At 59.3% G+C, this 24,132-nt stretch overlaps 1 protein-coding gene across 2 annotated transcripts; it reads left to right on the top strand.

Moving 5' to 3' along the window:
* The first annotated feature begins 5,894 nt into the window (after positions 1-5,894).
* On the top strand, positions 5,895-22,337 carry AHDC1 (AT-hook DNA binding motif containing 1). Of its 2 annotated transcripts, none has more exons than XM_075553000.1 (4): positions 5,895-5,994; positions 6,111-6,148; positions 6,412-11,328; positions 21,925-22,337. In XM_075553000.1, the coding sequence occupies exon 3, from the start codon at positions 6,486-6,488 to the stop codon at positions 11,283-11,285; it is 4,800 nt and encodes a 1,599-aa protein (XP_075409115.1). In that variant the 5' UTR covers positions 5,895-5,994; positions 6,111-6,148; positions 6,412-6,485; the 3' UTR covers positions 11,286-11,328; positions 21,925-22,337. The 2 variants fall into 2 exon arrangements, with proteins under 2 accessions (XP_075409115.1, XP_075409122.1); XM_075553007.1 differs by having other exon boundaries at positions 5,947-5,994; positions 6,409-11,328.
* The last annotated feature ends 1,795 nt before the right edge of the window (positions 22,338-24,132 follow it).

The following is a 24,132-nucleotide window of genomic DNA, read 5'->3' as shown; positions in this document are numbered from 1 at the left end:
GCATGCGTGCCTGGACACAAGCACATCCTGACCCTTGGGGAAACAGACCTACGGGGACAGTGCCACCAGTCCCACCATGACCCTGAGAGCCCAGAGGAAGGAGGAGGCCACACTGATTCACAGTTGACACCAGGGCCTGCAGTCACAGGCCCGAGATTGGAAACCTGCAGAGGATCAGCCACATCCTCCCTCCCTCTCCACCAAACACATCCAGAGAGCTGGGAGCCAAGCAGTGTGCCCCCACAGCCATACTCGGACCCTAGCCACGGTCAGGTGCACCAGGACACACGCTAAGCCCAAGTGTATACTCGGGCAGGTGCACACACACATACATGCACATTGCTAACCACAGAGGCCACATTGAGCAAACATATATCAGTCACTCTTACGCGTGCATCCATAGACATAGAAAACTACACACAAAGATACCTATCAGACCCAGGAGCCCCCAGACAGGTGTATGTACTTACACACAGCTCAACCCTCACGGACATGCATGTGTGTAGGCAGGCTCCCCCGCACCCACACTCCAGGCAACTAGAAGCTAGAAGCAGTCGATGGGACCTGGTTCCCAGATCCCCCCCACACACACTCTGGTCTCCGGTGCAGACCTCAGAGAGGCAGGCACATGGGCAGGAAGAAGGGGGTGGTGAGGACCAGGGCTACCACAAAAGAGGAGACAGCCCGCTCCCCTCATTGCTGAAGGAGAAGGGCAGCCACCAGCTGCCTCCACGCCTCTCGTGGGATGTGCAGTCTCCATCACTCCTCTGCGGCAGCAGCTCACACCTGCCTGTTGTCAGGCAGCTCTTTGCGTGTTGTAGGCTTCCCCAGAGCATGCCTCGCGGCATGGTGCAGTCACTCTGTTCTCCCCATGTAGGGATGGGAAAACTGAGAAGCAGAGAGGTTGACTCATTCTGTGTCTTGGCTCATGCCTGGGATGCTGTGTTTGCTTCCACAGATGGGAGCTTGCCTGCCTGCCTACCCAGTGGCCTGGACCTTGGAGCGCCCCCAGCTGAGCGTGTGCAGAGGGCCCCGGGTGCGGGGCAGCACCCGGCTGGCTGCGCCAACCATCCCAGAGACGCTGGAGGAGACAGGCCCTTCCTGCTGAGCGGGGCCTGTCTGCACAGTCTGCTCAGGTAACTGTATGGGGAAGGTACCTAGGAGCTATATCAGGGACCTGCTTCCCATTTACAGCAGGGACTCCCCCCCACCTCCCAGCTTAGACCAAAAGAACTGAAGCACACTCCCCACTAGCTTGCAAGGGGAAGTGAGATCCCTGGGCAGCCATGGAGGCTCCTGCCCTGTAGTCTGCGTGCGTGTGTGCGTCCCTGTGTCCTGGTGGCCAAGAGCTGGGAAGTGAGGGCTTTGTGACAGTGGCCAGAACTTGGGTAGAAACCAGAGTGCCTGCTGTGTGCACTCCTCCCCCAGGGCCCTCTCTCCTGGAGTCTAGAAGCAGAGAGCTGGGAGGCCAGCTCCAGGTAGGTCTGCAGAGCTGCACTGGTGCAGGGCAGGGCAGGGCCAGGCCAGGCCCTGTGAGCCCACCCAAGCTCAAGAGCTGCAGAGGCCAGGTGGGGCAGGCTTGCCCTGCAGAGGCAACTCCCGGGCCTGACACACGAAGCCTCCAGGCTCCAGGAAGCTCCCTGGAGCCTGGCCTGCCTGGGGACCCCACCCAACTTCCAAAGGAGCATTCCTGGGGCCTGAGGTCTCAGGGTGGAGCCTCCCAGGGTATAAGGGTGGGGAAGGGCTTGTGTGTGTCAGTGTGTGTGTGTGTGTGTGTGTGTCTGTACACACCAGACAGTAAATGTACAGGAAGTCTCGTGTGCAAGCAGGTACTTCGATAGGTGCACAGGGTTGTGTACACAAGTGTTATTATGGGGTAGGCCTTGGAAATGCCCAGGAGCTATGTGTGTGTGAGACACATTGAGGTGGTTGGTGAGTGTGCAGGTCCAAAGTGTGCACTGGGCAGGCCTGTGACTACTGGCATGGGGTATACCCCACAACTGCAGGGGCTGATGGAGCAACGAGTCAGGGCCCAGCGAGCTGGTTGTAGACAAGAATCTGAGCCCACGGGGTTGTGTACACAGGGATCCACGTGTACACCGGGTCAGGCTTAGGCGGGAGGGGGCGGCCGGGGGTGGTGCTCGGCTCAGCAGTGCCCAGCCTTGTGGCCAAATCGCTGAAGTCACTTCCTTTCCAACAGCAACTTTCCAAGAGGAGGAGTTCTTCTGACCTGGGCAAGGAGGGGGTGCGGAACCAAGAGCTCTCAGGGGAAGGAGGTGGGCGGGGCGAATGGCTGGCCCAGGGAAGGCTTGGTGGGGCTGGAGGCGGGAGCCCTCCCGGAGACAGAAGGAAAGAGGACAGGAGTCTGGAAGGGCCAAGGGCAGGAGGGGATGGGGGTGGAGCAGGACGGGAAGCAGTCCCTGGGTGACCTTGGAGGGAGGAAGGGAGGGCCACCCGACAGGGTGACCCTCGGGTCCAGCCAGAGCTGGCGGCACCCGCACACCTGGCACCCAGGGCAGGGGGCTGGCAGGAGGTGGGGCTGGGGCAGACCTGCTTGCCAGGTGCCCTGCTCCGGGCAGGAAGGGGGTGGGCAAGGTCTGCACAAAGGAGCTCTGTGTGGCCAGGGGTAGGGTAGGGTGGGGTGTGCTGTGCTGGGGTGGGGGGGCCTGATAGCTCCTGGGGCAGGGCGGGGCTTGCTCCCCTTGGGGGCATCGATGGCTCCAAGGGGACACCTAGTGGCGAGGGAGAGTACCGCATCGGAATGACCGCAGTTGGAGGGGTGGCCAGCCACGGGGAAGGGAGTAAACCAGAAGTCAAAAAAAAACCGGAAACTCTGGGCTGGGGCAGTTGGGGTGAGCTGCATAGGTGAGGGTGGACTTTCTGGACAACAGGCAGTTTGGTTTAGAGGAGCCCCACAAACCTAGATTCATGGCTGTTTGTCCTTAAGGGCATAACTCAACCTCTCTGTGCCGCTCTTTAAGAGCCAAGTAAAGGGCAGCTGCCACGGGCATTTCCACCATTTTAAAACACTGACCTGGAGGCAGGCTGGTGGGTGAGGGTAGCAGGAGCGAAGATTGGTGGTGAGCCATCCCTGGGGGGGCGGCCGGGGCGAGATCTGAGGAGGGGACGTGCTGGGAGAGCTCTGGCGGCAGCGGCCAGGGCTCCTTTGATGCCCTGTTTTCCATTTGAGGACATCCCTGGGACTTCGCTCCAGGCTGGGAGGGAAATGGGGGTGGGGGGGTGGAGTGTGCAGGCTGGAGAGAGGGTCATGAGGCCGGAAGTGAGAGCTGGGGCTGGCAGCCCAGCTCCCCTGGGGAGGCTGTGGGTGGGGGAGGGGAGGTGGCTGGGGAAGGGGTGGGCCGCAGTGGGGAGGGTGGGGCTGGGGACTCGAGGATGTGGGCTGGCGCTTCCCGGCACTGTGCACAGCAGGTTGGGGCCCCCAGCCCCCTGCCAGCCAGCTGGTGTCCCCACGGGCAGGTTTAGACACACTGACCCAGAAGCAGACAGACAGACAGACAGAAGGGCCCTTTTGACTTCCCTCACAGACCAGAGAGGGGCCAAGAGCACAGCCGCTGGACTGTGGCGGGGAGGGGAGCCAGCTGCTCTCTGGGATCCCTGAGGCTGAAAGTAGACAGTAGTCAGGAGGTCTTGCCAGAGGACATGCCCAAAGGTCTTCACGGGTGGGTGGAGCCGAGGCACCCACTGGAGAGGAAGTTTTCTCTTTCTGCCAGTATCACACCCTCAGGCCCCAAGTTGCATGTCTCAGAGTAGGGAGGCTTCATGAGACACGAACACACACGCACGCGCGCGCACACACACTTAATAAGGTGGGAGGGGGTAGCTTGTTGATAGGCATCTCTAAGAGGGTCTGGGGTCCACCGACCTGTTACAAATCAGACTAGGAGATTGCAGAGCCTGAGCCCAACCCTCCTTTTGAGCTTCTTCCTGCTAGGGCAGGAGCACAGCGGTGGGGGTGGGGACTGACCAGGGTCCCCCCCTGGGCGGCGGGCCTGGGGGAGAGCAGAATCTGGGTGAGTGAGGAGCAGCTGAGGCCTGGCCAGGAAGGCAGGGGAGGGATGGTGGGCAGAGGGCTGCCTCGCCTGAATGAGCAGCCCAGGAGCCTCTCCCATGCCATTCTACGACCTTGGGCAAAGTCTTTCTCCCTCTTCCAGTCTCAGTTTTCTCATCTGTAAAATGGGAGGGGCATAAGGTGGCTCTGTGCCAGTGTCCCCACTTGGGGAGCCAACTAAAAATACAGATTCCCAGATGGATGAGTCAGACTGCCCTGGACTGGGGCCTGGGTATCTGGAATGCTACACCCTCCCCCCACCCGGGCCCAGGGTTTGGAAACCAGTGGGTTAGATGGTTTTAAGGTTCCTCCCAGCCTTAAATTAGACCAGAGCTCTAGGAGGAACGGTTTCAGGAGTCTCTGGTGGAGAGCTGTAGGAGCTGGGAGCGGAAGGAGGCTTTGGAGCTAGGGTAGAATTAGGAGGAACCCTGCCTCTCTGAGCCGCTCTGTTACACCACTGCCCTGAGCCACTTCCCTCTATCCCATAGGGTGACACGCCAGGCCTCTTGGATCATCTGTGTGATGGTGTTTGGTAGATTGCAAACTGCTGCCCACTTAAAGGGAACGGAGGAGTGTCTCCTTCCACCTTGTTCTGCCCCAAAGTCTTCCTGTGGAGTGACGACCCAAGGCAGGATGGCCGAGTCTCTACATGTCTGTGAGGTATAGGTCAGGGCCAGGCCCGGCAGTGGTTAGGGTCTATAGTGCCCTCAGGGTCAGGCTCCATTCACCTCCCGTCTCCCAGAGATCCAGCACCTGGGCATGGCCAAGGCTGAGTGCCCAAGATCTCCTGGGTTCATATTTGCCTGGGTTTAAACTCCAGCTGTGCTCTGATCAGCTCAGGAGTTAGTAACTATTGTGGACCCTCCATGGCCCAGGGGCCAGGGGCTGGCTGGGGGATACAGTGGTAAACAGGCAGGCATGGTCCCTGGTACCCGAGCGCCTACACCCTGGAGAGAAACACTAAGGCAGTTACACAAGCCACTGATTACAGTGGTGAGAAGTACTCAGAAGGGGAAATAGAGAGGACTATGGGAGGGGCCTGGCCAAGGGGTGGGATGAGGACTTAGAGCCTTTCTGATTAAGGTAGAAGAAAAGGTGGGGGTGGGGGGTTTTCTTCTCATCTCACTGCCTCCATCAGCATACTTTGGGGTCACATTGTTGATCTGGAGGGACATCTTCATGGAACAAAGCAGTTCTGATCCATCCTTCCTCCCATCTGTCCATTCTTCTTTCTTTCCACCGATTCATTCTTCCATCCATCCACCACCCGCTGTTTTGAATGCAGCATCCCTGTGGGCCACGGCCTGTTGCAGGTGTTTGAAGATTCAGCAGTGAGAGAGAGAAATCCTTGCCCTGGGGCACTTGCCACCTTCCAGGGCATGTTTTCCTCACCAGTGGAAACAGGGCATGGTCATTGTGACGTCAGGGGTGCAGGAAGGTCAGATGAGATCATCCCCAGGACGTGGCAGCAGAGGGGGAGCTCGTACTGCTCTGACTCCCTGGCGCGCCTCTTAGACCTCTGACCTCAGGAGGAGCACCTTGCACTCCTTAGCAGCAATTCGGTCACTTTGGAGCCCCTGACCAAAGTGTGTCTGCTTAGGCTTAAGCCCTCCGTAGAGAGTGGGTGTATGACTAAGTGATGTGATTTCCCTGCTAAGCCTCCATAGTTTCAGCTGCAAAATGGGGTGATGAATAACCCCTACTTCGCAGGATTGATATGAAGAATTAAGTGAAATGATGCCTGGACCGCTTCTAGCGCAGCCCCTGGTGTCCAGTAGGTGCTCACTAAACCTGAGCTACGGTGGTCCTTTGCAGGCGCTGTCTACACCCTAAGGCCTGGGCTCAGGCCGAAGCTGTTCCACAGCACCCCCAGCTGACAGCCAGCAACTGGCAGAGCCCCCAGGCCCGGGGACCCCCTCTCTCAGGTGAGCTGGGTGTGCTCACTAACCGGGAGCTCTGGGACGGTGGGGCCAGGAGGAGCCCGGGCCACTGGGGTGGTGGGTGGGTTCTTCAGAACTCTCACCCGCCTTGTCGCCCACAGATCTCTCCAGTGTGACAACCCAGGCGGCAGAGCCGAGGGTGAGTAGCTGGTTTTCCTGCAGCCCTTGGAAAGTGCCCGGGTACTTCACGGGATTTCCTCTTTTGGTCTGGGTGGTGACCCTGCCCTGCTGAGAGTCTTGCCCATAACTCTGGGCCTAGAATGAGCTGGGCCCATAACTCTGGGCCAACAGAGGTGGCAGGGCTTGAGGAGGGACTGGCGTGCGGTAAGGTTCCTTGAGGACGCGGGAAGCTGCTGGGCTGGGGTGTTCAGTGAGGGACCTCCTGCCCATGCTGCCCAGCAGGTCCTGGTCCCGGCTTCTCGCACCCTCATGTCAGCCCCGGCCCCGCCCGGCGGCCCTCGGAGGACAAGGTCAGGATGCGTGTGAAGCCCCAGGGCCTGGTGGTGACTTCCAGTGCCGTGTGCAGCTCTCCTGACTACCTCCGCGAGCCCAAGTACTACCCCGGCGGCCCCCCCACCCCCCGGCCCTTGCTTCCCACCCGGCCCCCTGCCAGCCCACCCGACAAGGCCTTCGCCCATACCTTCTCTGAGAACCCGCGCCCACCCCCGCGCCGGGACCCCAGCACCCGGCGCCCACCAGTCCTTCCCAAGGGGGACGACCCGCTGCCCCCACGTGCGGCCCGCCCCGTCTCACAGGCCCGTTGCCCTACGCCTGCCGGAGACAGCAGCAGCTCCCGCTCCCGCCGCCGCTGGGACAACGGGCGGGTGACCCTGCGTCCAGTGGTGCAGCTGATCGACATCATGAAGGACCTGACACGGCTCTCCCAGGACCTGCAGCACAGTGGCGTGCACCTGGACTGTGGTGGTCTCCGGCTCAGCCGCCCACCTGCCCCGCCACCTGGCGACCTGCAATATAGCTTCTTCTCTTCACCCAGTCTGGCCAACAGCATCCGCAGCCCTGAAGAGCGGGCCACCCCTCACCCCAAGTCTGAAAGGCCCAGCCACCCCCTCTACGACCCTGAGCCTGAGCCTCGGGACAGTCCCCAGCCTGGCCAAGGCCACGGCCCTGGAGCCACAGCTGTGGCCACGGGTCTGCCTCCAGAGCCTGAGCCCGATGGCCCTGATTACTCGGAACTGGCCGACGCCGACATCCTGAGCGAGCTGGCCTCCCTGACGTGCCCTGAGGCCCAGCTGCTGGAGGCCCAGGCTCTTGAGCCGCCCTCGCCAGAGCCAGAGCCTCAGCTCCTGGACTCCCAGCCCCGCTTCCTAGACCCACAGGCACTAGAGCCGCTTGGGGAAGCTTTGGAGCTGCCACCTCTCCAACCTCTTGCTGACCCCTTGGGACTGCCGGGCCTGGCTCTGCAGGCCCTGGACAGCCTGCCGGACTCCCTGGAGTCACAGCTGCTGGACCCCCAGGCACTAGACCCTCTGCCCAAGTTGCTCGACGTCCCTGGCTGCCGCCTAGAGCCCCAGCAGCCCTTGGGGCCCTGCCCCCTGGCGGAGCCCTTGCACCTGGACTTGTGTCCACCCCATGGCCCTCCTGGGCCAGAGGGTCATCCCAAGTACGCCTTGCGGCGCACCGATAGGCCAAAGATCCTGTGTCGCCGGCGGAAGGCCGGGAGGGGGCGCAAGGCAGATGCTGGACCCGAGGGCCGCCTGCTGCCCCTGCCTATGGCCACTGGGCTGGTGGCCACGCTGGCTGAGCCCCCGCCGCCACCGCCGCCGCCGCCGCCACCGCCACCTCCTGCCCTGCCAGGCCCAGGCCCGATCCCCGCGCTGGAGCCGGAATCTTCTCAGCCCCTAGCGATCCCTCCCCGAAAGAACAAGTGCCGGGGCGTGCGGCGAATGGTGGTGAAGATGGCCAAGATCCCCGTGTCGCTGGGCCGGCGCAACAAGACCACGTACAAGGTGTCGTCCTTGAGCAGCAGCCTGAGCGTGGAGGGCAAGGAGCTGGGCCTGCGAGTGTCCTCGGAGCCCACCCCGCTGCTGAAGATGAAGAACAACGGGCGGAATGTGGTGGTGGTCTTCCCCCCGGGCGAGATGCCCATTATCCTCAAGCGGAAGCGGGGCCGCCCTCCCAAGAACCTGCTGCTGGGTCCCACCAAGCCCAAGGAGCCCACAGTGGTGGCAGCAGAGGCAGCCACTGTGACGGCGGCCACCATGGCCATGCCCGAGGTGAAGAAGCGGCGGCGGCGGAAGCAGAAGCTGGCGTCCCCCCAGCCGTCCTACGCCGCGGACGCCAACGACAGCAAGGCCGAGTACTCGGACGTGCTCGCCAAGCTGGCCTTCCTGAACCGCCAGAGCCAGTGCGCCGGGCGCTGCTCCCCGCCCCGCTGCTGGACACCCAGCGAGCCCGAGTCGGTGCACCAGGCGCCGGACACCCAGAGCATCTCCCACTTCCTGCATCGCGTGCAGGGCTTCCGTCGGCGGGGCGGCAAAGCAGGCGGGTTCGGGGGCCGGGGTGGGGGCCACGCAGCCAAGGGAGCCCGCTGCTCCTTCAGCGACTTCTTCGAGGGCATCGGCAAGAAAAAGAAGGTGGTGGCCGTGGCCCCTGCTGGGGTTGGGGGACCCGGCCTCACCGAGCTGGGGCACCCTCGCAAGCGGGGCCGAGGGGAGGTGGATGCTGCCACCGGGAAGCCCAAGCGCAAGAGGCGGTCCCGGAAGAACGGGACTCTGTTCCCGGAGCAGGTGCCCAGTGGCCCTGGCTTTGGGGAGGTGGGCGCTGAGTGGGCCGGGGACAAGGGTGGAGGCTGGGCCCCACACCATGGGCACCCTGGCGGGCAGGCTGGCCGAAACTGTGGGTTCCAGGGGACCGAGACCCGGGCCTTTGCCTCGACTGGACTGGAGAGCGGGGCATCGGGCCGGGGCAGCTACTATGGCGCGGGGGCGCCCTCAGGCCAGGCGGGGCTCAGCCAGGAGCGCCAGAATCTCTTCACCGGCTACTTCCGCTCGCTGCTCGATTCGGACGACTCCTCCGACCTCTTGGACTTCGCTCTCTCGGCCTCCCGGCCCGAGTCCCGGAAAGCCTCGGGCTCCTATGCAGGGGCCCCCACCAGCGCCCTGCCTGCCCAGCGTGGCCTGGCCGCCTTCACCAGCCGGGGAGCCAAGGCCAGCCCCGTGGCAGTGGGCAGCAGTGGGGCCGGTGCAGACCCCTCCTTCCAGCCAGTCCTGCCCACTCGCCAGACCTTCCCGCCCGGCCGGGCAGCGAGCTATGGGATAACCCCGGCCGCCTCTGACTGCCGGGCAGCCGAGACCTTCCCAAAGCTGGTCCCTCCGCCCTCGGCGGTGGCCCGCTCGCCCACGGCCCACCCGCCCACCAACACCTACGCCCCGCAGTACAGCGGCTACGGCGCTGGTCAAAGTGTGTTCACCCCAGCTAAGCCCTTCTCGGGCCAGGACTGCGCAAGCAGCAAGGACTGCAGCTTCGCCTACAGCAGCGGCAACAGCCTGCCTGCCTCACCCAGCAGCGCCCACAGTGCTGGCTACGCCCCCCCACCCACCGGCGGCCCCTGCCTGCCACCTAGCAAGGCCTCCTTCTTCAACAGCTCCGAGGGGGCCCCCTTCTCCGGTTCAGCCCCCACCCCGCTGCGCTGTGACAGCCGGGCCAGCACTGTCTCGCCTGGTGGCTACATGGTGCCCAAGGGCACCACAGCCTCCGCCGCCTCCTCCTCCTCCTCCTCCTTCCAGCCCTCGCCGGAGAACTGTCGGCAGTTTGTGGGGGCTTCTCAGTGGCCTTTCCGGCAGGGCTACGGAGGCCTGGACTGGGCCTCGGAGGCCTTCAGTCAGCTCTACAATCCCGGGTTTGACTGCCACGTCAGTGAGCCCAACGTCATCCTGGACATCTCCAACTACACGCCCCAGAAGGTGAAGCAGCAGACGGCTGCGTCGGAGACCTTCTCCGAGTCGTCCTCCGACAGCACCCAGTTCAATCAGCCAGTCGGCAGCGGGGGCTTCCGGCGTGCCAACAGTGAGGCCTCGAGCAGCGAGGGCCAGTCGAGCCTGTCCAGCCTGGAGAAGCTGATGATGGACTGGAACGAGGCCTCCTCCGCCCCCGGCTACAACTGGAACCAGAGCGTCCTCTTCCAGAGCAGCTCCAAGCCCGGCCGTGGCCGGCGGAAGAAGGTGGACCTGTTCGAGGCCTCGCACCTGGGCTTCCCGTCGTCCGCCTCGGCCGCTGCCTCAGGCTACCCGTCCAAACGGAGCACCGGCCCCCGGCAGCCCAGGGGCGGTCGCGGTGGTGGGGCCTGCTCAGCCAAGAAAGAGCGCGGAGGGGCGGCAACCAAAGCCAAGTTCATCCCCAAGCCCCAGCCTGTCAACCCGCTGTTCCAGGACAGCCCAGACCTGGGCCTGGACTACTACAGCGGGGACAGCAGCATGTCACCACTGCCCTCGCAGTCGAGGGCGTTCGGCGTGGGCGAACGAGACCCCTGTGACTTCATGGGACCCTACTCCATGAACCCGTCCACACCTTCTGACGGCACCTTTGGGCAAGGGTTCCACTGCGACTCGCCCAGCCTGGGCGCCCCCGAACTGGACGGCAAGCACTTCCCTCCACTGACCCACCCGCCCACGGTGTTCGATGCAGGCCTGCAGAAGGCGTACTCGCCCACCTGCTCCCCCACACTGGGCTTCAAGGAGGAGCTGCGGCCGCCCACGAAGCTGGCTGCCTGCGAACCCCTCAAGCACGGGCTCCAGGGGGCTAGCCTGGGCCACTCAGCCGCAGCCCAGGCCCACCTGAGCTGCCGGGACCTGCCGCTGGGCCAGCCCCACTACGACTCTCCTAGCTGCAAGGGCACGGCCTATTGGTACCCACCAGGCTCGGCTGCCCGCAGCCCACCCTATGAGGGCAAGGCCGGCACGGGGCTGCTAGCCGACTTCCTGGGCAGGACGGAGGCCGCGTGCCTCAGTGCCCCACACCTAGCCAGCCCACCGGCCACGCCCAAGGCTGACAAGGAGTCACTGGAGATGGCCCGGCCACCTGGCCCACTCCGTGGCCCGGCCACAGCCGCCGCTGGCTATGGCTGCCCGCTCCTTAGTGACTTGACCCTGTCCCCTGTGCCGAGGGACTCGCTGCTGCCCCTGCAGGACACCGCCTACAGGTATCCAGGCTTTATGCCCCAGGCGCATCCCGGCCTGGGTGGGGGCCCCAAGAGCGGCTTCCTGGGGCCTATGGCGGAACCTCATCCTGAGGACACATTCACCGTCACCTCCCTGTAGTGCCAACTGAAGTGCCGACTGGACCGTGAGGTTTTGTTCCTGGGTGAGTCTGGGGATGTGGGTGCAGAGGGTAGAGGCTTGGGAAGTGGCCCTGGGGACCTAGGGGTGGAAGCATTAGCACTTGGGCAAAAGGAAGAGGTGGAGAGCTGAGGAACTGTAGGACTTAGAGAGAAATGAGTGGGGGACGGGTGAGCAGATGGAATCTGACACTGGAGCAGTATCTAGGTAGAAAGATGAGGAATTGAGGCCTGAAAGATTGGAGGAAAGGGACAGATGGGACCCAAAACTGGAGCAGGAATCCGGCAGAGGGCCTGGACATTTCAAGGGATTTTATTACGGAAATGACCAGAGGACCACACACTAGATGGGGCCACCTAGTTGGGCTCCCTGTGTGTAGTTCCCCATCCATGCTGGGTCCTATAGGGAGGGGCCCCCAGAGCCCCAAAAGCACTCAGCGTTACACCTGAGTGGACTCTTGCAGGGTGAGACCAGCGAAGGGATGGGCAGCAGGTTGAATGAGAAGAGTGCCTGCCCACTCAGAGCCCATCCAGTGTGTGGCCTAGTGGTCTGCTGACCCTTCTTCAAAAGTGCACTGCCGTGGGGTCAATACCAACTCGTAGCAACAGGGTAGAAATGCCCCGTGAGTTTCCAGCACTGTAAATATTTATGGGAGTAGACGGCCCCTTCTGTCTTCTGAGAAGCGGCTGGTGGTTTCAAACTGCAGACCTTGCAGGTTGCAGCCAAGTACGTAACCTCTATGCCACCAGGGCTGCCACCGACTCTGCTAGGCACCTTCATTTTCCCCAGAGCTTTGTTTGTTTGGCAAGCACCGGGCTGAGGGGGTAACCCACTGGCGTGGTCATACTCCATGTGGCGCTTTACAACATGGCGCACAAAGCACTATTTCCTGGTCTCCCCGGAGTCTGCCTGGAGGTTCCCATTCATCATCTGGGCCATGACCTGCAGGGTGAGGGTCCAAAGTGGAGAAGGGGTGCCGGGATCCCACGCAGCATTTTTCCTCTAAAGCCCACGGCTTTGCCAAGAGTCCAGTGTTAGATACCGGTTCTAGCAGGTATGGTGACCCTGAAGAGCCCTAGTGGCGTAGTGAATACAAATGTATCTGGGCTGAGATCAGAGGTTTGAAACCACCAGCCACTCCGAGAGAGAGAGACGAGGACAACCCCGTTAATAGTTAAGTCTTGGGAACTCACCAGGATGGCTCTACCCTGCCCTTTGGGGGTCGCCATGATTTGGATCCGACTTGATGGCAGTGAGTTTTTTGGGTGAGTGACCTCACAGGTTGAGGTGTTAGTATTCTCAAGCTTTGGTGTCTACAGAAAGGAAAATCAAAGTGGTACACAGGGACGGGTTATACGGAACCATTTTATTGAACAATCACATACTCTAGAAACACAGCTGCTTGCAGAGGGCAGGCCTGTCCCAGAGTTGTGTCTGCCATTGGGGTGGTGGTCACGTGGGCTGGGGGGCAGTCTGAGCCCCTCGATGTCCACAGCTTCCTGAGTCGTCTTTCCTGGAGATGGTCCAGGAGACAGGAGAGCCCTGCCTCCTATGGAAGGAAGGCCACTTGAGGTCAGGGTGACTCCATTAGCAGTGGAACCGTTACTCCTTCTCTCAGGCTTCAGTTCCCTTAGTGCCTGAAGGGGGGGCAAGGGACAGCCCATGGGAGTCAGAAGGCTTGGAGGACCAGTTATCAGTTGGCCACCAGCTTGCTTACGTGTCCCTGCCCAAGCCTTTGTCCTTCGCTGGGCCTCAGTTTCCTCATCTGTTCAGGCAAATCAACTAGGTTCATCTCTTCGGTCTCTGCAACCCTGCATGGCGTAGGCAGTGGCTCGAACTTCATCTCCTTGGCAGTGTGTTTTCCCTGCTAATGAAGCCAGGCCACGATTAAAATGGCTTCTCATGCCCCAGGTAGCTCATTGTAAGCCGCACAGCCCCAGATCTGAAGCAGGCCAGGGAGAAGCTGCTTAGAGTTTAAATGTCAGAGTCTTGATCCTTCTCACTGGAGGGGAGATGGCTCATGGATAATCCAGAAATGTGAAGTAGTCTAAAGGCCGTTCCACCGAGGCTCTGGATGGGAAAATGGACAGGCGTGGGCTGGGGGTGTACAGGCCGGTCACAGCTCAGTGAGATACTTAATGGAGCCACCCAGTGAGGCCTGGACGCAGGAGGGACTGGGAAGCCTTCCAGGCCCACGCTCTGGCCCTGCTCCCCTCTCTGGGCTGCGAGTTAACAGCATTGCCCTCAAACCAGGACATTTGGTGGTTCCAGAAACATCTGCCTAGCACTTGCTCCATGCCAGCCCTGGGGGACACTGCAGGGAACAGCCTGGACAAGGTGTTGGCCCTCAGGGGGCTTCTGGTCTTGAGGGAAAGACAGTAAAACAGAACGACATAGAGCGTTTGGTCACCGCGACCCTGGGAAGAGCAGAGCGAGCGAAAGAGAGAGAGAACAATGGGCCTCGAGAGCCTGCAGTTGGCTGGCCAGCCCTCGGCTCAGGCCTGAAGGATAAGTGGGTTTCGGCTCGGCAGGGAGTGGGAAGAGCACTGCACAGCGGGAGCAGCAGTGTGGAAGGCCCTGAGGGAGGAAGATGAGCTTTGGGGAGCTGGTGGAAGATCATGACATGGCAGCCTGGGATGACGTCAGCTTGGCCAGAAGCTTGGCCAGAAGACCTTTTATATGTTGTTCCAAGACAGACGGGGGCCATTTGTCTTGGAATAATGGCTTTTCAGCTGTCTTGATATGGGTCATGCTGGAGCAGAGAAACCTGCCATAGGGCCAGGCAAGCAGTGGGGTGGCTTGGACCAAGGTGGTGGTAGGGTTGTCCCCTGCATGTCGCTAGGATGGCTCACAAGTCGGGGTTATGCCAGGGTTTGGTTCAGATCATGTAGTGAGGAAGAGTTGGGGATATAGAGGGGCTGGGGGCGGGTAAAGAAGGCGGCGTTAATTAGGATGTCACACTGTCAGTGTAGGGCAATGACATGCTCATGCACCGATTTGGACACTGGGCACTGGAGAAGCAGTAATTCATGTCAGCCTCACCTCTCAGGCGCCTCTTTGCCTGTCCCTGTGCCAGGCACAGGGAGACAAAGCGACCCAGCCCCTGCGCTCTGGGAGTTCAGCACCCACCCCAAGAAGCTAGCACACGTACACAAAGACCTAGGAACTGCCTGGGTGAAAGTGGCAGGTGCCCAGGGGCAGGAAGAAACAAAGCTTGTGCCCAGGAAGGTGGGTGGTGGGGTCAGAAGTTTCCCTGTGCCACCTTGGTGAGAAAAGGGACACATTGTCTGGGTCCTTTGTGTCGCGCTGCCTGGCAGCAGCCTGGGGGATGGGAAGGTTGGAACAGGTGCTGCTGGGTGGGACTGGCCCACATGGAGCCAAGATTGGAACCCGGTCCTACTCCCTCCAAAGCCGGGGTACCTTCCAGCCCTGCTACCTCCCTCCACCCCCTAGCTCCCTGGCTCCCACCTGCAAAATGAGGGATTGGGTTGGGTGATCCCTAAAACTCTTTCTGGGGCTGGCATTGCAAATGGATTTTGAGATTCTGTAGAAGAAGCTGCACTTAAGCTCGACCTTGGAGCTAAACAAGCCCTGGATACGCAGAAACTGCGGGGAGGGCATTCCAGGCAGGGAACTGTGGGCAAAGGCAGGGTATAGCCCACTGTGAATTAGAAGAGGAAAACTCAGAGGGCCCAGAGCCAGGGATCTGGGTCCTGCCTGGCCCTGGAAGCCAAGGATGATGGGGTCGAGAAGGAGAGGAAAGACAGGAGGAAGAAGCTGCTTCAGAACCCTCGATGGACAACAGAACCAGAGAGGCTGACTCCTCACAGGGCCGGCCCTCCCCTGGGGATGGTAGGGAGAGGATAGGAAGGGTCCTCCAAGGTGTTTAGGAATCTTGAGGGTTTCCTGCCCTTTCCTCCCTCTCTATCCTGCACCTGAGGCCAGGAGAAATGTCACAGGTCCTCCAAGGTCAAGGCCACCCTCCAGCCGGGGTCAGTGGGCAAGCACACCAGACCTGGGACAGGCCCCAGCTGCTTTGGGCTTTGTGTCTCAAAACCTCAAGAGGTCACTTGATCTTGCCTCTAGATCTGAGCTAGAGGCACTCACGTCAGGGGCCAGCCTCTCTGAGGTTGCCCTCCCTCAGAGCCCCTCTGGCCTCTCCGGCGGCCGTTTGCAGGCCAGACCTTCCTGTGCTGGGCCCTGGTTTCCTGGAAGTGGAGTCTCTGTGTGAACACGCCCTCTCATGCCCCTCCTCTCCCATCTCCCCAGTCTCTGTGGGCTCAGAAGAAGCCAAGCAGGGCCTGAGAGGTGGGTGGCAGCTGGTAGCTTGTCTGTGGATGCAGACAGGCCTCTGTGCATAAGGCAGCCCCAGCCCTTCCCAACTCCGAGATCTGTGAGTCACTTCACCTCTCTTGTGAGAATAACATGAGATCGTACGTGAAGCACTTAGCCTCGTTCCAGGCATGTACCCGCCAGTCGCTATTGAGTCAGTTCTGACTCATGGTGACCCTCAAGCACGTCAGGAGAATTGTGGCCCCTAGGATTTTTAATGACTAATATATATTTGTTGGGGGGGTTCTTTATTGTTATATATGTTTTGTTTTTAATTGATCACCCTGCCTTTCTTCCAAAGTGCTTCTGAGTGGCCTTGAAACTCCAGTGTTTGGTTAGCAGCTAAGCAAGGTAGCCATGTGCACTACTAGGAACTCTACTGGCACACTGGGCACTTCATGATGGGCAGGCAGGGGCCTGCTTCAGAACCCCAGAGGGACAACAGATGGGAACCGGGGCCTCTGGCACCATCGGACTCACACCCTTCTGACCCTTCCCTGCCTTGCTTAGTTAGGACCATAAAGTCAAACCTCCCTGCCTGGGAAGGCTCTTCTATCCTTCCCCGTCAGGGAAGTGTGGGGTTAGGGCCTTTGAGGGAAACTTTGAAGTACCACCTTTTCCATTGAGTGCCCCCTGGAGGGCCCAGGGTCAAGGTGAGTCATAGGCCCCACCCGGAATGGGCGACAGCATCCAGACTCATAAATAACTTAGGTCAGCTAGAAACCCCATCCATGGAGTTGTCCTGGCCACTCCTCACCTGCTGCCTTTGCCAGATTCTGCACTGCTACCGCACTGCCTGGGCTCGCAGACCGGGCACAGTGAGTTCACTCTGGCTTCCGCCTGGAGCCAGTCACCTGGCCAGCCAGGTGTTGCATCTGCTGCTGGAGCACCCATTGACCTGGGCCCCTGTAGGCAGGTAGTCATTAAACACCTCTCGGTGGGCACCACTCTCGAAGGGCACAGGGGCAGTGGGCGGCATCAGCCCTAGCTCAGCCACCTGGGTCGGTGCAGTTCCCATTCTAATCTCTACCCCAGCACCTGCCCCCTTGGGTCCACTCTTCCCACCGTGGCCCCCAAAGTGCTGTTGCTTCCATTTCTCTGGGAGCTCGGTGTTTGGAGCCTCTGAAATACCTGTTGCCTGAACTGGTTAAAGCACATCTTGTCCTGTGGCGCCCTTGTGTTATACCTTTCCGTGGCATCTCCTTCCCCTCCCCCTCTGCTTAGCTTCCTTGTTGACAAGGTCAATGTCCTAGCATGGTATTCAGTGTAGCCAAGGTTGCCGTCATGCCCCCCACAGCCGCCTTCGGCCCTGAGCAGCCACAGAGAGCATGTGGGGTCAGGAGGCCACTGGGGGTTCTGCTGTGTGTTCCCTGGGCCCTTATGCTCGCTGATCCCTGGCTCCAGTTGCCCTGCCCTCCCCTCCATGCATCTCCCACCTGTCAGCTCCTATCTGTCACTCAGATGACATCTCCTCCAAGAAGCATCCAGGATCCTTCCCAGGCCCGATTAATCTCTCACCGGTTATGCGCACATGACGGCCTTTTCCTGGGAACGTCCTCCCCACGCGTCCACTTCTCTGGGCCGGTTACTCATCTCCACCCCCAGTCCCTGCCACCCCCGTGTATGTCCCAGGGGTCAGGGACTCTTTTTTCAGTCCAGTTGAGGAAGAGTATAGAGGAAGGAGAACTATGGGGACCAAGACAGAGAGGCCTGGAGAGAGCGTGGGATTGTTCCACTCGGCCCGCTATTAGAAGAAAGCAAGCCCCCTCGGCCCCCCCATTCTTGGCATCAAGTTGATTCTAGCGTGTGGTGACCCTGCGTGGTTCGGGGTGGCATTGTGGCCACGGTCCCACAGAAGTAGACCACCAGGCTGCTGCAGTACTGCGGGCAGGCTGGAACCACCCACCTCTTGTACGCAATCATCAGGATAAGAGCAGCCAAACCGACTGCCACTGAGGTGATGCTCTTGATGGGAGCAGACAGCCTCCTATTACTCCCGAGGAAGAGCTGGCGGGTTTGAACCTCCGACCTGAGGTTAGCAGTCCAGTACCACCAGAGATGGGGCGGGGAAGCTGTGCCTAAGTACCTGAATTCATCTTCTCAAGGCCCCTGGGCTTTTGGAGTTCTCCAAATAGGACTCCTTCCAGTTGACAGAGAAGGAAAGGGGCCCAGCAGCCAGGAATGGCCCTTTGGGGACCGCCCCGCCCCACGGCTCAGTTGTTGCCTTTATCTGAGTGTCTGTGCTCTGTCAGTACAGCCCATATCAGCAAGCCCTTCTTTACTCCAATCTCTCAGCCTGGAGGGGCCGGCCGGGGGCGCGGGGGCACCAGGGCAATGCAGTCCACCCCAGGTTAGTGGGTGATCGTGGCTGGGAATCCCACTTCTCCATGCCCTGCAGTGGAGTAGGTGAGGGGAGTTCCTAAGGAGGGAGGACCTGGCTGGGCTATGTCTCTGGTGACTGCTGGCCAGTTTGAAAAGGGAGAGCCGTGCCCTCACCACTCCCCAGCCCCCAGGGGAGACCTCATTCCATGGTCTTCAGACCCACACAGGTGGAGGCTTTTCCATGTCAGGCATGGCTGGGCACCAGGCAGGCCATTTCTTCCCCACATGGAAGGGGCCCACACATCAAGCTTGCCTGAAATGTGGTCGGGGGTGGGTTTGCCTCCAGCCCCTAGTCTTCGGGGCACCCCCTCAATGCTTTGTTCAGCCCTCTTTACACACACGCACACACACACACAGTTTGCCTTAGGTCACAGTATTCCACACTTATCGCCAGCGAGTGGATTCTGACTGTAGGACAGGGTAGAACTGCCCCCTGTGAGTTTATGAGACTATTTACGGGAATAGAAAATCCCCATCTTTCTCCCACTGAGCAGCTGGTGGTTTCGAACTGCTGACCTTGAGGTTTACAGCCCAACACGTAATCACTCTGCCACCAGGGCCCCTACACAGTACGCCAGTCTCTCCAATCTAGTGCATTCTCTATACCTTCTCCACTGCCTTCTCTGATGGGAATACCCCCTTCTACAAGGCTGCCTGCTCGTGGCCTCCTAGACCTTAGCTCGTGGCCTTGGCAGTGAGTGAGTGTGAATTACTTGGTGCTACTTGCTGAAATGGATGCATGGCAGCATGTTTCTTTGTTAATCCCCTCTCTGCTACCCTCTGTGCCCCGGTGCCAGCCCCCACTGACAGGGGGAGGCTTTTGAATACCCTGGCCCCTCAGACAGCAGAGCGGCTGGGGCACGAGGACTAAGTGCATGTGGGGGCTCTGAAAGGTTAAGTCTTACAAATATCGGCTGGTGTCCTGGGGGGCCAGGCACAGGCTGGCGCTGGGGATGTGGAGGTGCCACACACACATCTCTGCCCTCAAGGAGCAGGGTGGTAGGGAATGACAAGTGCACTCGTAGCTATGGCAACAGGGTGGTCTAAGGAGACATCCTGGAGGTGTGCAAGACCTGTGCTGGACTGAGAGATGCTGCTCAGACTTGGATCAGCCATCTCTGCCGGTCAGTCGACCCCCACTCTTGACCCTATATGTGTGTGGCAGGCTCCTGGCTGGGAACCTCCGCAGTGCTCTTTGTGCCCCCATCCCACCCCCCCCTGGGCACAGCCCATCTCCCTGCATCATGATTGCCAGGTTTGGGGCCTTGCCTGCCATTTCGCCCTCGGGCCCCTAAGGGCAGGGACCAGGATGTTGTGCTGTTTGCTTCTCCCGGGTAGTGGCTCCGCACAGGGCTGCCTGGCAGGGGAGCATCTGTGCTGTTGGACAGAGAGTTGAAATTAGTGAGGCCGAGATTCTAGGAAGCCATGACCTTGCCCTTCTGGCTTCCAGAGAGCCCTGGGATTTTATCCCGGCCCTGCTTCCCCATCCCCCAGAGTCTGGGCTGACCAAACAGGTGGAGGACAGGGCAGGGAAGGGGTTGCAGAGAGGCGCTGGGGGGAAGTGAGACCACCACAGGGTGGGGGTTGGGGGGTGCTACAAAGCAAAGGGAAGAAGGCCTCCCTGCTGCCTGGTCGCCTGGCACCCCAGGAGCAGTGCTGGCAGGAGCTGCCTGCTGGGCTGAGATCACCATGGAGACCTGGCTTGGAGAGGGTCACTTCACTGGCAGTGGCTGAGGGCTGGAGGGTGGAGGCTGAGGGTTGGGGGGTGGGGGCAGTATGGACGTGTGCAGAGGCCCTGGGGCAAGCAGGACTGGGGTTCGGCACAGTCAGCTTGAGCAGTGATTTGGAGAAGCCCTTCATAAATGTCCCCCTTCCCTTGTCACCCTAGTACATTATACTTGTCACCCCAACAGAGCTCCCACCTTAGTTTGAGAACGGTTCTTCTATGACATGTATGGTCCCTCTAGCTGCACCTATTGCCCCCTAATGGATACCCACCTTACCTCTGCAGCTGTTTTGGGTGTCACCCTACGTGTAGGAAACTAACATCCATTCCAGCAGAGCACCCCCTGCCCTGCCCCACCACCACTCCCAGTCCTCCATCTCTCACCTAGCTGGCCCACCATAAGAGGCTAGCCTCTCCTTACCCACAGGAGGAGCCTGATAGAGAAACAGAGGTGCTGCTTCTGCCTTCCTTCTCTGCCTCTGCCCCCCACTCTGATGCAGCAGCCCACCCGGCCTGGGGTAGCCCCGCCTCAGGACAAAAGTCCCCAAGACTGCCTGCCTGGCCGGCAGCAACCAAGGCTGAGTGGAATTTCAATGTGGCCCTGGTGGGAAGCGAAGCCAAGAAAAGAGTGCAGGGGAGGCGAGGCTGCCTGTTGGTGCCTGGGCGCCTGCAGGTGACAGGGGAGGGTGGGTGGGCATGCTGCGGAGGCTTGGGAGGGGATTTTTGCATCCTCGCCTACCCCGCCCCTTCCTTCTGGTGGAACAGCCACAGCCTGAGGGTAAGACCTGGATTTGGGCTCTGGGAGGAGGACAGGACCCTGGAGAGAGGGACTTGGGGATGACCGAGCCCAACCCAGGCCCTCTGGAGCTGGAAATCCATAGGGCCTGGCCAAGCTCAGAGTCCCCAGGACCCCACACATGTAATCCGGACCAGCCTAGAGAGCGGGTACTTCAGACCTCAAGTATCTGGTGACTATAGGAACTGGGACCTTGGGAACCGCTGAGTTCCAGGAAGGCAGCATTCAGCCAAACACAGATGGCATTGTGTTGGGCGATTTCTTTATTCCTTCATTCCGACAGACTTTCTCACCAGCTCACCTCTCCAAGGAACAGAATGGCACTCGCTGGTGGGGGCTGGGAAGCAGGTTGGACTGAGCAGAAAATTAAAGCAGCAGCTCACACCTGTGCTGCGTGGGGCCGAGGCCCTGCCTGTCTTGGGAGATCGTTCCTCAGACCAGCGGGGTCACTCAGTACATTGTTTTTTGTTTGTTTGTTTGTTTGTTTTATTTTTTGGGTTTTTTTTAAACATTTTATTAGGGGCTCATACAACTCTTATCACCATCCATACATATACATACATCAATTGTATAAAGCACATCCGTACATTCTTTGCCCTAATCATTTTCAAAGCATTTGCTCTCCACTTAAGCCCTTTGCATCAGGTCCTCTTTTTTTTCCCCCTCCCTCCCCACTTCCCCCTCCCTCATGAGCCCTTGATAATTTATAGATTGTTATTTTGTCATATCTTGCCCTGTCCGGAGTCTCACTCAGTACATTGTTACAGGAGGAAACTGAGGCTTAGAGAATCTGGGGACTGGCCGAGGCCCTTGGGCCGTAATTGCCAAGTGGTCCTTTTTAGCATTTATTATGTGCCAGGCTCTACCTGTCTTTACCCGCAGAGGCCTCCCCGTACACCTCTGAGATCTTTCTATGGTCCTGTTGTACAGGTGTGTCAACTGAGGCGCACAAAGTTTTGATAGTTTGCCGAAAGTCATAGAACTCGGTGCAGGGCCTTCAACAAAGTTCATGGGAAAATTCCATGATTTTTTCATTCCATTTTCCACGGGCGTTTTGAAACCCCCTGGCAAAGTAGTGGCGCCCAGGCATTTGACTGCAACCGTGTTTGATTCCAGAGCCCAAGTTCTTAGAGTCCCGCGCCTGGAGCCCACTGCGTGCTTCATTCCTCAGTGATCTAGGGCTTGGACACACACCTGTTTGACAGATGGGGAAACTTAGCTCAGAGAGAGTCAGAAGCAATCACAAGGAGGCCAATTTGGAGATTCCTGGGAGAGGGGCCATGGGGTCAGCTCCTCCCAGAATCCCCTCTGGTCTCAGAGCTAGGTTTCTGTGTACCACCCAGCTAACCTCGGTCTCATCTCTTGTGCTTCTTTGCTGCTTTCAGAGAACCAACGCCAAGACCCCTCCCAGCGTCCACATCGTCGTCCGGCAGGAGCACCTGCCCATCTGCCTCCCCTCTGCACCCCTTTGCAGCCCCATCTCCCCAACCCCACCCCTCCCCACCCATCTCTTCCACGCAGAAGCCGAAGGTGAGCCCTTTCTGCACAAAACCAGCAATTGTAAATACTTTTTAAAAATGTACAAAACTTAAAAACAAAACACAGTTTTAGAAAAAGACAAAAAAAAAAAAAAGAGAGCGAGCGAGCGTGTGCAAGAGGTTGCGAGCGGGGCCCGAGGTACCCAGAGCCCCTGCGCGTGTGCACTGAGAAATGTACCTACCGGTCACCCGACAGAAATGAACAAGATCCTATTTATTGTACATACTGTTTTATTATAAATCGTGGATTGTATATTGCATTCTGTAAACCTGCTGTGGTCCCGTGGTGTGCAGATTCGCATGGTGGGGGGGAGGGAGACGAACCTCTTGCGGGAGCTTTTTTTTTTTTTTCTTTCTTATTTTTCACTCTTCTGGGTTTTCTCTTCTGTTGTTGTTGTTTTCTGTTGGCAGGACACACCCAAAGATCCAAGTTTGTATTAAAAAGAAATGAAAAAAAAAAGCAAAAAAAAAAACCACCAACAAAACTCGTGTCTTGTGAAAGGGGACAAGTGAGGGTGGGTGAACTGGAAGGGACATGTCACTTGTCTCTGAGTTGTGGGCTGCCTTTGCACCTGGGTCCCCTCGAACATTCTATTCCAAGCCCAAGTCTCCCCGCCTCTGGACCACACATTCGCTCCGGTAGGAGGATGCCTGCCGCTGTCCACTTCCATGTTGTTCCCAGTTCTGGATGCCTTCATCCTGAAGAGCCACCAGTGTAGGCCAGGGCTTCGATATCTCCTACTTTGATTTCCTCTCCACCCCAGGTCCAAGGTGTCCGTCTCCAATACCTTCATTTCCCCTGGTCTCCTTAGCCCTTGGGCCCCACAGTTTGGTCTGGTGCAAGGACACTTGACTTTGACTCTCTTTAGTCCTAAGTCCCAGGACCACCCACCCCGTTCCTGGTTGTGTGCCACCCTCCATCCTGCCAGAATACCCACGTCTACTTAGGGGTGACCAGGAGAGTCACCACATTTTCATTCTCTGCTTTCCCTTTCTAGCCTAAAACCCAAAAGCTGCCTCTTGAGTTTCCTCCCTGCTTTTGTGAGCTTTGAAAACCAAGCTAACTCGTGTGGCCTGGCAGGCGGAGCTCTCTTCACCTTGGCGAGCTCTTGACTGCCCTCGCCCCAGAAGGACCCACCTCAGGCTTTCTGGTCTTGGGGAAGCAGTTTTTCCCAAAGACCCATTTTTTAAAGCTGCTGTAAGTAACCTTTCTGTGCCCCTCCCTGAGTCAGGAATGCTTGGTCTGCAGACCCCCCTCTCTGAGAGAAGAGGCAGGAGGGCTCCGATAGGGGACACACCCTAAACCAACAAGCTCTCACCCACAGCCCCTTCCCTGCTCAGAGAAGAAGATGCTGGTCCTGCCCTTCCTGGCTGGTGGTGGGGAGGCAGTATCAATATTGCGCTCACGCTGACAATCCAGAACGGCCGGAGGGAGGGCAAGGAGCAGGGCGGGGGAGGAGAGCCGCTTGGAGGAGCAATCCGTTAAAGAGCCAAGGCTAGGCTTCCTGGCAGAGGGAGAATTAGCAGAGAAGGAAGGAGCATTCTGGAAAGTGTGGAGGCCAGCGTCGGTAACCACGCTTGGTTTTCTGCTTAGAAGAGAGACTGTGGGTGTGGAGAGCCCGGTGCTTGTAGCAGGCTTGAGCTACTTCACTCCAGCAGGGTGGAGGCCATTGAAGGGGTGGCATGGTAACAAGAACGGATAGGAAGCTGGGAAGCTTGCATTCAGCCCCAGAGGTGCCTGCAGCATCCAGTGGGGAGGCTGTCCAGGTGGGGCCAGCTCTCAGAGAACAATGAGGCAGGGAGTGGGGGAAGATTATTCATTATAAAGGGATGGGGTGCCGGGAGATGGGTCTTGAGCGGGGCACAGGAGGAAAAGGATTGGAGGGCGTGAGCTCAGGCAAGAAGGGGTGTGGAGGTGAGACCCATGAAGGAAATGGGAGTGCAGGGACGCTGTCAGCACCAGGGACATGGGATTCATTTGGAGAGACAGGACACAGGCAAAGACCTAGGCACCTAGGAAGGAGAGGGTTGTGGTCTCCTGGGCGATAGGGAGGG

This window comes from Tenrec ecaudatus, chromosome 1 (genome assembly GCF_050624435.1).
Source record: "Tenrec ecaudatus isolate mTenEca1 chromosome 1, mTenEca1.hap1, whole genome shotgun sequence".
NCBI lineage: Eukaryota > Metazoa > Chordata > Mammalia > Afrosoricida > Tenrecidae > Tenrec > Tenrec ecaudatus.
The sequence above is the reverse complement of the archived record's forward strand: the minus strand, read 5'-3'. Positions and strand labels throughout refer to the sequence as shown.